Here is an 11,625-nt window from a genome sequence, read left to right as displayed (position 1 = left end):
GTATATACATTATAGGCTAATTGGTGACCTACTTCTCTACCTTGTTTGGACAACTCCATGACTGTAGCTGTTATAGGCCCCATAGACTCAGCCATAAAGAAATTTACTATTTTAAACATTGAAATAAACAACTCAAGGAAAGTGAGCGTAATTAGCTATCTTTGTTTGTTTGTGTGTGTGCTTTATTCATTGTTGGAGACAGCTTGGGCCTTGCTCTGCTGTTATCTGGTGGCCTCCTACTCCTCCACCACACTGGCTCCTGCTACAACATTAATCAACTTGACACTACACACACACTACGCATACACACTCACTACTGAGACCTTTGTTGGGTGTCTATAAGCTAGGATGGAGGGAGAGAGATAGAGATAGAGGTAGAGAGAGATCTATGTCCCTGCAACATAACGCAAGCAGAGCAGTGCGCACAGCAGTAGCCCATTCCCTTGCTCTCCGCTCCTCCACGCCATACGTCACCCCTCTCCCACTACATTTCTCTACCTTATTACTCTCCAACGGGGAGGGAAGAGTGAGTGATTCCTCCAGCTCATCTCCCACTCTTTGTGACACATCATTTGTCCTTCTGATTAGAGCCCATAACACTGGTGCCTCCAGAGTGCGCGCAAGGCCGATGGTGTGTGTCTGTGAAAAACGCTTCACTGGCAAACGGCTTGTCATTAACTGGCTGTTTGTTGTTGGATTAGAACTGTAGAAGATGAGTGTTTGAAGCATATTGCCTGCTCCAACCTGTGCACTCATTAAATCAGATCAGTTTTAATCTGCAACAAAGGAAGACAAAAGAAAGGCTTCAAAAGTGGAGGTGCAAACTGTATGGTTTCATAATGGTTCTACCTTTTCCTTAGGCTTCATAAAGGCTCATAGGCTTTACAGTGAAGTCATTTTGATTGTCATTTTAGTTCACGTCTTTAATCTTGAGATTGTCTGGTCTATGAAAGACAAAGAAGCCTGTTGAAACTTCTCGCAGAACACAAATTCATTAGAGCAATTGAACACTAATTCTTAAAAATATTTATAGCTTAGCTTTCACTATTCATTTCAATACCAACAGGCTATGTTGTATATTCAATTTAGCATTTCTTTACACTAATTGCACTTGAGTACCTTTTTCTCTATAATAATTTGCGTGGATTATCGAAGCATGCTCAATGACTGAATTTCTTTCATCATATTTAGACCCCCACATAGTCCCTTCTCTCTTTCACACTGATAGGGCTATCAACAGTTGCTCTACTTTTTCACACAGTAATGAACACCTCAGTGAGAAGCACTCTGGAGGTGTTCAGGTGTGGGCTTGTGGGTGGATGGTTGTAGCATATATCTCTCACTAAAGCACCTTCTCCCTTCCCCCTTTTGGCCCCCCACCAATCTTCCCTCTGTCCTGTCCTTCATCCTCTCTACTGGTCCCGTTTTTCTCTGTCCTAGCCGGTGTCGCCACTGAACATGAGTAATGATGTTGTCATCTCTGTTAGTCTCCATTTATCAATGTCAGATGGAAGAGCAGAAGTGCGGTGCTTGTGCGTGTGATGCTGAGGTTTGTTGAGGGGTGGAGGGAGTTAGGGGGGAACAGGGATACTGGTTAGGATCAGGGAGCGGAGACGGCAGTGAGGTGAGGAGGCAGAGGAGGCAGGTGGGTAAAGTAGATAGATGGAGAAGAGGGGCGGTCTGACACGGTGAGGAGGAGTGAGTTTGAAAGGGGTTGGCTGAGGAAAAGATGAATTACAAGAAAAAGGTCTTGGCCCTGCGTGTGGTATGTCTGTCTGTCTGCTGTGATTCATCGTTGCTGTTACATGGAGACAGAATTAAGACTGCTCTTTAGCATATGCACGTCTAATTATGCAAATGGGCCGTGTTAGACAAAACATTACTGGAGCAGTTAGTCAGTCTGGATTTTGGGGCGACGTGAATGTGGGCACATTTGTCTCTGTCAGTCATGTGAACCTGAAACTAAATGAAATTACTGCTTGTCATATTACGGCATAAGTGCTGCAGCCGCTGGTCCACGGTCTCAGTGATGAACCCCAAACCAAGAACAAGCATTCTATTGACAAAAAAAATCTAAAAGGTTTTGTAATTCTCTTTTTAATTCTGTACAGGATAAAAAGAAATAAGCACTGCTTAAGACCAGAGTCAAATCTCAACTAGAAAACAAATGAAAAATCATAAAAGAAGGAGGTTTACAATACAAATTAGTAGTAAGACATTGTCTGAAGTGCAATGGCATAGCTCGGATGGGTTAAAAGTGAAACCAAACTTCAAAATAAAAATACTTCTCTATTTTCAACAAACAGTAAATTCTTTACAGAGTAGAGACTGTATTATCTGATGTATTTAAACCTGTAAAAACATATTTACAAATAGCCAATATCTTTTATATATTTTTCTCATAATCACATGTCAGCACCAGTAAAAAAAACAAACCATAAAATAAACAAGGAACATCAACAACAACCATTTTGTAAAATGTTGTCTACAGACTTGGTCCCGGTACATCATGATATTTGGAGGAAGCTTCCTGTCTCTATTTTAACCTTCACATAAAAGAGGACAAAGAGGTCACGACCTTATGTGACCTTTACTCCAACCTGGAAGAGTTTCTCTGTCTTTGCACCTCAGTTTTGGGGAAGATATTCTCTTTTGAACAGCTTTCATATTGAGTTTAATATCTGATTTTGCGCATAGTAAGACATTTTGGAAGAATTAGCAGTGGATTCACGGAAACTGCAAATACTCCACAGCGTTTCTTGTGCAATAAGTCTTACACAAAGGCGTGTTTTTTCCCCCAGCTAAACTCAGACACTCAATATGTTAGCTTAACATTTTGACAAGAACATAACTTTTTCAGGGTGCTAACAAATAACACATACAGGGACAATGGTCATGTCTAAAGTTTGGATTTAAAGGGTTGTTATACCACACCAACAACCATGAGAACAAATGTTACGATGACACAGAGCTAGTTTAAGAGAAAAAGGCTTTTTGGTTTGTTGGATTACAGCTTTGTCCTTGAAAACTCACATGCAGACACTCTTCATTCATCTTTAATTTTACAAAACAGTTTGGGAGGGAAGGTAGGTTACCAGGATGTACAATTATATTCAGTCAATACGTAAACAGATGGATACACTTAACAATAAGCTTGGAGAAACTTTGATAGACTTGCTCAAAGAAGGGAAATTTCACTGGAAGCACTAATTGTCCTAATGCTAACTGAGGCTAAACATTACTTGACCCTTAGCTGTCACAATATTTAAAATCAAGGCTTTGCAGTGGTTCTAAGCAACAATTTTCTTCACAGTAGTGTTAGCACAGTTATGTTGTAGCTTTAGCGAGATGCGGTAGTACATAGTAGAAGCCTATTGTTAAGCTATGGGCCACGTTTTGACATTGTTTTTTTTAAGACAACACAAACTAAAACAAGTGCATTTAAAACATGTACATATAGGACACTACTAACATCATTGAGAACAGCAATGTAAAAGTATATGGGCCTTAAGTGAGTTATTTAATTATAAAAGAAGAAGTCACTTGTGGTGCTTGGATACATTCGGTGCCCAGTGATGGTATAGCTTTAGCGGATGCATGCAGAGTGCTTGTGCCAGGCCATGACAGGGTTGGACACACATATTACTGCTGTTATTGTACACGGCAGGTATGTTGCCTATGTGTGCGTACTGCTCGCTTAGCTGCCTGTTCCCTGTCATTGACCCTCTTCATGTGTGGAAATGAAGGCAAGCAAATGCACTAGAGGGCAGCATCGAGCACAGTAAAAACGCATCATTTGTTCTGCTGTGATGTTCACAATTTAAACAGGGGAAGGGAGTGTGGAGTGTCCCTGGAGACGAAGGGGAAGACGGTAGGAGAGGATGACAGAGAGACAGAGAGAAAGATCAAGTGAAGACAACAGTGTGAAAAAGACATGTTTGAGTGGTGTGTGTTCGCCACACAAATCTGACAGAGGAAATGGGAGCGTTGTGGGAGCGAGAGTGCTTTCTATTCTCTTCAGCGTCTCACATAGCTGAGAGATCTAAACCATGGGGCCGGGTGGCACAAACACGCAAACACAAATAAATTGTTGTCTCGAGAACAAGTTTTCCTTCCCCTTCATTCGTCTGCGATGTTCAATAAGCCCCACTGAAGCTCTGGCTCAAAGCACTGTTTAAACGGGCATCGCTTTCAAACATAAGAATAATTCATTTCAAGGACAAGAAGGGAGCTAATGGAACACACCTTTAATCTCTATATGGGTTTACTTTAAATGCACAAGACAGAATGGTGTTTCTTCAGCACTCACTCTCACACAGTACACAGAACTCATCAGAACTAGCTCATGTTTTACAAAACAAAAACATGCCGAGAGCTGTCCTTGCTGTGTCATGTCCCACATTTAGTTTGTCCAGTAAAACTCTGATTTCCCCTTTGGCTATTGTCCTGGGAAAAACTCCTCCATCCAACCATCGCTCGAGTCCAGCTCTGCCCCTGAGCCATCGCCCAGACCGAAGGCTGCCCCACCCGAGGGCCCGCCCCCGTAACCGTACGATGACATGTCCTGATTGGGTGTCCTCTGGTAACTCTGTGGCTGACCCCCGACACCCCCTGGTCCGTATGGCCCTCCTGCTCCTCCACCGGGCCCTATGCCGGGACCAGGTCCAGGGCCAAACCCTCCCATCGAGCTAATGGCCTGCCCCATCACCCCCTGGTTCATGCCCTGGTTTATGACCATGGGCCGGGGCTGGTTGGTCCTGGGCTGGCCGCTCATGTGAGGGCCCATCATGGGGCCGCCCATTGCCGCAGCAGGGTTTCCCACCCGAGGGTCCATGGCCTGGCTCATGCCTTGTCCCGGGCCCTGAAAGTGTTGTTTGGCCATGCGTGGCTGTCCCGGCTGCATGTAGCCCTGTGCAGAGCTAAAGCCCACCATGTCCCCTCCTGTAGTCCTGCTCACCAGCCCCTGCCCCTGCTGCTGCGGCCAGCCTCCAGCTCCCATGCCCGCACCTCCGCCCCCTCCGGCTCCCAGCATGCTTTGCAGTCTCTGCGCCTGTGCTTTGGCATTGAGAGGTCCTTTAAGGGACTGCTGCATTATCATCTGGCCTCCGTATCCTGGAGCTCCTGGGCCTCCGGGCATGGCTCCTGGTCCGGCTCCTGCCTGCCGAGGAGGCCCTGCCGCTGGGTTGTGCTGTGCTGGAAGTCCCATGGGGGCTTGGACACCTTGGCTTTGGTGCTGCTGGTGCATCATTTGGCTCATGTTGGGGCTGAGTCCATAGAGAGACCCCTGATTAGATCCTTGGTTGCCGTACGATAGGCCCATGTCAGACTGAGGTCCCACGGAGCCACCCTGGCCTGGGACCGATCCCATCTGGACCATTTGCTGCTGGTTCTGCTGCTGGAGGAGACGAGCCGCACGGATGCTCTGGAGGGCCTGGCTCCGCGATGCCAGCTCCTGGGGAGGCCCTAGAAATAAAAAAGAAGAAAAAAAAAGTTAAATTTAGTTCAAATATGAGCCCTCTTCACCAAACCTCCAGTTTTAGCCCACAGAAATAGGAAGTGGCTAAAGTGGACAGGTCTAGCAGCAGGGAATATGTCTAAATCATTTAATGAACACATAGTGCCATCCCTGAGCTAATCCCTCACCTCACAGCCCGACTCTGGTTGTAACTGAGCTGCTTGCATAAACAGGAGAACCCTCTCCAGTGCTCAACTGTGTGTGCAGCCAGTTATAGGTAATTGATCACCACCAAACAGCCGCACCCAGCACACTTATCACCGTGTATGAATCCGACTAAACAGTGGAGCGTGAGCAGGTTCTGATTGCAGGCGATAATAGCATAATCACAGTGTTTCTGATGCTCCGCGGACTAGAGCCACTGTGTATTAATAGGCCTGAGGTTTGTGCTCTATTCTTCTGTTATTATCATTTTAGCCTTGGAGAGACAGCTAATGGCTATAAATGGATTTTCTGTGTCCTTGCTTTCCTCTCTTCCATGATACCTCTCTGTCACTAAATTACCATATATCCTTTCTCTTCAGTCTGTTTGCATCCTCTTTCCCACTCTTGCACTGAATCTTTGCATCCATGACTCCTTTCTTTTTTCATTCCTTTACAATTTGCTTTATTTCTCTGTATTCCGTGATTCTATTCCATCACAAACCAATTTAAAAAACTTGTTTTTAGTTTCTTTAAATCTCCACAGGTTTTACATTAAGCAAACTGAACATTCTATGATGGATAATATATATAGTAATTGTTATGTGTAGGCAATCAAATGTTTTACAAAAGCAAAGAGCATTAAACCCTTCCTTAATCGGTTGCGTTCAGATGACAACATTATAATTCGTGTAGCAGTAGTGTGGAGTGACTTTTATGGATGGACAAGCAGACTTGGGGTGTCAATATTTAGTGGATAACATTTGCACGCAAAAGTGCAACATTTTGCAACATGCAAGGGTGAGTTTCGGTTCCCCGTTTCCCGCCTGAAGGGCGAAGAGATACACTCCCATAGCAAAAAACAATCTATTCATTATACACATTAGCGCTCTAGGTTGCTAAATGTCTGCATGTATTTCTGAATCATGTCTAAACATTAAAAACGTGAACTAAGCCATCAAATACTTTTTTTTATAGATTTTTGAGTCTCTTGTTGAAACTAGCATGCTCCTTTAGAACAAAACCTGCAACAAGTTTATTCAGCATGGCTTGAGGCTGTGTAGACCTCAGAGCTTATGTGCAGACCTCTAAAAGAAGCTACTGTCCGCTCTGGTTCTAAAAGCTCATGTTAGAGAGTGGAACATGAACGGGCCTCTGACGGTCACAGACTGAGCCGCTGCAGGAGAAGAAGAATCAAGCTTCCCACGCAGTACAACTCAGCGGTCTGTAGAGTCCACTAGAAGACATCAGGACTTTCAGCCAAGCTTCAGCAGCAGAAGTGAGGGGAAAACGGGCTTAACTTGGATATATTTCAGAAAAAGTTAAATATAGTTAATTTAAATTTTGTTGGTCAATCACTGCTTGCCTTAATTGCCCTGACCGCACGTCAAGGCCTTGTAGTATCAATTTCATATATACTAGAGAAGAAATTAGTTGTTTACCTGTCCAAACGCAGATTGACCTGGCTTATGGTTAATATTTGTGTAATTACTGACAGAAAGTTTAAAACACTTTTCGATCACTTTTAAAATCAGAAAAAAAAAGCAAAGATATTTTCATTTCAGAAAGCGGGGCCATTATTCTACACCAAATAGTTGAAAGTTGTCAGTTGAAATGATTTAAGATTAATATGAAAACTTTGTGGAGCCAATGCCAAACAAATAATGATAAGACATTTGTGGATCATAAGTTTGACTTTTTCTTCCAAAAGCAGTGAATCTTTATAGGCTCATGCTTGCCATCCGAAATTATGAAATCATCACATTCACCAATATCTAACCTCACATACATGCTTCCTTGTGTCCTTCCTTATATCATTCTCTTTGTCCATCTGTTGATTCATTCTTTCCTTCATTTTTCTCCTTCTTTCCTTTCCTTTTATTCCTACTCCACTCCATCCGTATTTTCTCTGATGCCTCTTTTCCTACATTTTCGCTTCCTTCCCTCTCTGACTTCAGCCGAACTCTTGGGGGATCCAGGACAGACAAGTTGCCGTGGTAACAGGCAGAGCAGGAATATTCTATATTTTTTCCCCGGGGCGAGCAAGAGATCGCGCGTGAGAGAGGCAGAGCATCTGAGCATTGAAAACTAACAAATCTGACAGCGTCTGGCAAAGAACCGGCTTCAATCTCGAGGTTAGGTTTCACTATGCAAAATACAAGATGGTGTAACGTGAACTGAAATATGTGTACAATGAACGAGTACAAAATAGGTTTCTTTTTTGAATTGTCTTAAAGGAAGGAAAACATTGACCACATATTTGAGCATTTGAAGTTCAAAGTGGAAAACACAGACTTCCTGGAGAAAACGAGCTTCACTAAACTCTTGTCAGGGCTAAATGCTAACTAGTATACACAACTAAACAATGTCATATGTAACTATATTGCACAAAATAAATTATTATCAAACCCTCAATAACAAGATAAAATGCTGGATAAATGTATCACACCATGATATACCAATAGGAATACTTTTGAATGAAGTATTTAGCATCTTAAAATCTTCATTGGTTTAACTTTACTGAACATTCTTTGATGTTTGATGACAAAATCTTGATCTCTATTGACAAACCATCTAAATAAAAATTATACATACATAATAATACTATTCCCAATCTTTTATTTCAGTATTCAACATAGCTATTCTACTGTACGTAAAATACATTTGCTAAAGTCATCGTTGCAGACAATGTCCACTTCATTAACTTTGTGATGAGAGGCAGAGTCACTGTAATTACCATCTGGGAGATCTGTGGAAAACTTCAACCGATGATACCAAAAATCCATTCACTAATGTGTTCATCAATAAAAAGCTGAAAGAAATTAGGTCAGGTCTTGACTTGTGCAAAGGAAAATCCATCGAGGATCTGCCTCAAGATTGTCCTGAATATGAAACGCACTCTAGCAGTGTGTAAAATGTGTGTTTATACCTTGGTACTGATTGACTTGAGGGTATGGATTCCTCTGGCCCTGCCCCATTTGCCGCGGAAGATGTTGCTGCTGCTGTTGAAGCTGCGAACACAAATATAGAGTTAGCACACAGTCCAGCGTAGCATTGAAATGTACAGGGTCAGTTTGTTTATTTAGATGGATAGATCAACAAACAGATAATTCATTGATCCTGAAGGAAATTCAAGTTCAGTAACAGAAACATTTTCTCTGCGCTTCGTAGTTGCCTTTGTGTCTCAGTAAAAGCTCTCAGAGCAGCTTAGCAGGAGGATAAGTCAGGGCAGTTTGAGGAGAGTAACAGGCATCAGGACAAAAGATTCCCGTGCTTATTTAGCTCAAGATCATTCTAAAACTAGGGAAAGGTCAGGTTTTGTCCGATAAATTAGCGGTTTTCCACAGTATGTGTACCACGTGTTTCCATTGGCAGGTTGATGGTTGACAGAAAACAGAATGTAACAGGCAGAAAACACTCCATAAACATGAAATAAAGTCTGGTTTTAGGATTGATGAGTTGTTTTGACAACCCTGAGCATTGTCAAATGTCACTTAGGTCTAATTATGTAAGAAATGTATGGCTCAGAAAGTGTACAATGATATAATGCTGGGTCCATTGGCATCCATTAGTGATTAAGTTTGTCCAAGTACTACAGAGCTACAGTATTTACAAGTACATAAAGGTTAACACCTTCTTGGGAAATTGTACCAATTTACCATTAGAAACGATTTTCATGGCAAGTATAAAACTCATTCACAATGAAAACCTCAATAACAAACATTTTAGTGTAAGTTAAACTAGACCGGGTGGTACGGTTCTAAGCCATCATAAAGGAGTGGTGGCCCGATCAAATGTCAGTTAAATGCATCAGTTTCAATGGCTCACTGTCTATGGCTTTGTACGTGCTCTTGATGACACCTCTGCTTTAGCGACACTGTTTATAGGATTGGTCTAGGGCTGAAACAAGTTCATCGATTAATCGCAACTAATCGACTCTTGAAACAATTGTCCACTAAGTAATTGTCAGTAATTGTGTTATGGTTATCTGTACTATAGACAGACTTCAAAACCCACCATGTGCAATGAAAATAGGTTTTATGGATCAGACAAGAACTACATCAAAATTACACAGGAACATTTAGTGTTTCTAAACCTATTCCGTCTGCAAGTATAACAGGCCTTTTGCACTCTAAACAAATAAATGATTAACCGAATGATATGATAATTCAAGAATAATTGCTTGAATCATCTAATAGAAAATAACAGTTAGTTGTAGCACCTAGATTAGTATATATTTGATCCATTATGGACATAACGCAAAGAAGTTATGGGTCAGTCTGCTACGCTCACCACAAATGCTATTGTATAATCCCCCTGCTTTGGACAGATGTTTCATGGCGGCACATACATGATCCTGGCAGATGAGCTCCTCTCATTAACAGCTGGTTTTGCAGTGTAATCAACACATACTAAATGCCGGTGCGTGGACTGCTGCTCATTTAAATGAAACGTATGATGTCTAGTTAACGGCACGTGGCACGCCCCAGCAGGGTGCGGCCCTTCTCTCACACACACCTATATTTGCATGGCTGTATGTTTTTACATGTCCAATTAAAGGCAACATGGTGGGTGGTGACTCCCGAGTTCAAGACTCTTTAACACTCGGTTCACTCAGAGAGAAATAAAAAGAAAACACTGCATTATCACAGCGGGCGGCATGTGGCAAAAAACACGGGTAAATAGTCATGAGCTGGTGCACATAGTGGAGGAAATGAAAATGATGTAGTGGAGAGGGGAATGGAAAGGGGTAATTATACAACAGTAAGAAAACAGAGGATGAGCATTAAAATTACAGGGTACATTTATAGGGCAATCAGGTTGGTAGAATGATCAGATAACTTAATAATTAGACCTGATTCTTGATGTGTGTTTATATGTTTATTTACCTGATGACACATGTTTAGAGTAACTGCTGAATTTGGAGGACAAAATCCAATTAATTTTAAAATAACTATTTCCTCTCTGCCACATTAGTTTGCTGTTTTTGCACAATATTTTCTGCGCAGGTGTGAACAATTAGAAATAAACCAAATTCCTCACATCAGAACTGTTTACATGACATTTCAATAATCTGATAACTCCAGCAGAATTATGTGCATGTATACATAGTCACTGAGTAAATTGTCTGCCCTATTAGGCATTTGGTTGTGAAGGAGTGGCTTGTAACCAGTGAACCTTCTTACTTCTACATTAAGTAGACAGACTTTCATATACAAGTGGCTGAAGAATGATCATGCAACTATGGGCCTTAGATGGGGTAAACTCGGGCCCAAACCAGGACAGACACTGTGACGACCAGTGGCAGACAACCATTTATTCTTACATCCACAAAGAAAACCCTCCATTACATTTTGATTGAAGATAATTTAGCGTGAAATATGAAACAAATATGTCAGAAGGGCAAGTCTATTTTTCTTCCTCCACAGGCAGATAATAGAGCTTGAGATAATGGTACCTTGAAAGAATTTCTTGAAAATTGTCAGATAATATGTCCAATAAATATATTAATCCAGATTAGTTAAACCTACTCAAATTAAGATAATTTTCAGTTAGCCATTTTAACTCTTAACTCTAGATAATAGCTTTTTGCAATGTAATTTCTATCTAAATAGATTATTTAAAGAATTGTCGCTGAAAAAAATCCAAAATGATAGGACAGAATTGGACCTTTTCCAAATAGTTTTCACTGCAACTGTTCTGTCTTGAAAATTACTTTCTGTCGACTAAAAAAATAATTGATCATGAAACAAATTCACGCAAACAGGAATTCCTCAAGGAATCATCCTTGGTCCCAAGGATGGACCAAGGATGGTTCTCTTTAGTCTGTATATCAATAATCTGTCGGATATCTGTCCAGAAGTCAGTTTGCAAATGTATGCTGATGACACAGTTGTTCATGTCAGTGTTTGTTTAAAGGTTGAATGGACGATTTTTTTGTCCCAAATCTGAGTCTTATTTCCTCATGG

At 41.6% G+C, this 11,625-nt stretch overlaps 1 protein-coding gene across 1 annotated transcript in view; it reads right to left on the bottom strand.

Annotated features, from left to right (window-relative positions):
- Positions 1 to 2,081: 2,081 nt before the first annotated feature.
- Positions 2,082 to 11,625, bottom strand: part of maml3 (mastermind-like transcriptional coactivator 3) — a 149,156-nt gene continuing 139,612 nt past the window's right edge. Inside the window, exons 5-6 of the mRNA XM_072463770.1 lie at positions 8,586 to 8,667; positions 2,082 to 5,463 (exon numbers count right to left, since the gene is read on the bottom strand). Of these exons, the coding sequence (XP_072319871.1) occupies positions 4,439 to 5,463; positions 8,586 to 8,667 (1,107 nt within the window). The 3' untranslated portion in view covers positions 2,082 to 4,438. The remainder of the gene's footprint in view (positions 5,464 to 8,585; positions 8,668 to 11,625) is intronic.

This window comes from Eucyclogobius newberryi, unplaced genomic scaffold (assembly GCF_026437365.1).
Source record: "Eucyclogobius newberryi isolate DKJ021-1_F unplaced genomic scaffold, fEucNew1.0.hap1 SCAF_4, whole genome shotgun sequence".
NCBI classification, from domain to species: Eukaryota; Metazoa; Chordata; class Actinopteri; order Gobiiformes; family Gobiidae; genus Eucyclogobius; species Eucyclogobius newberryi.
Note: the sequence above shows the minus strand (reverse complement) of the source record. Positions and strands in the feature narration are given on the sequence as shown.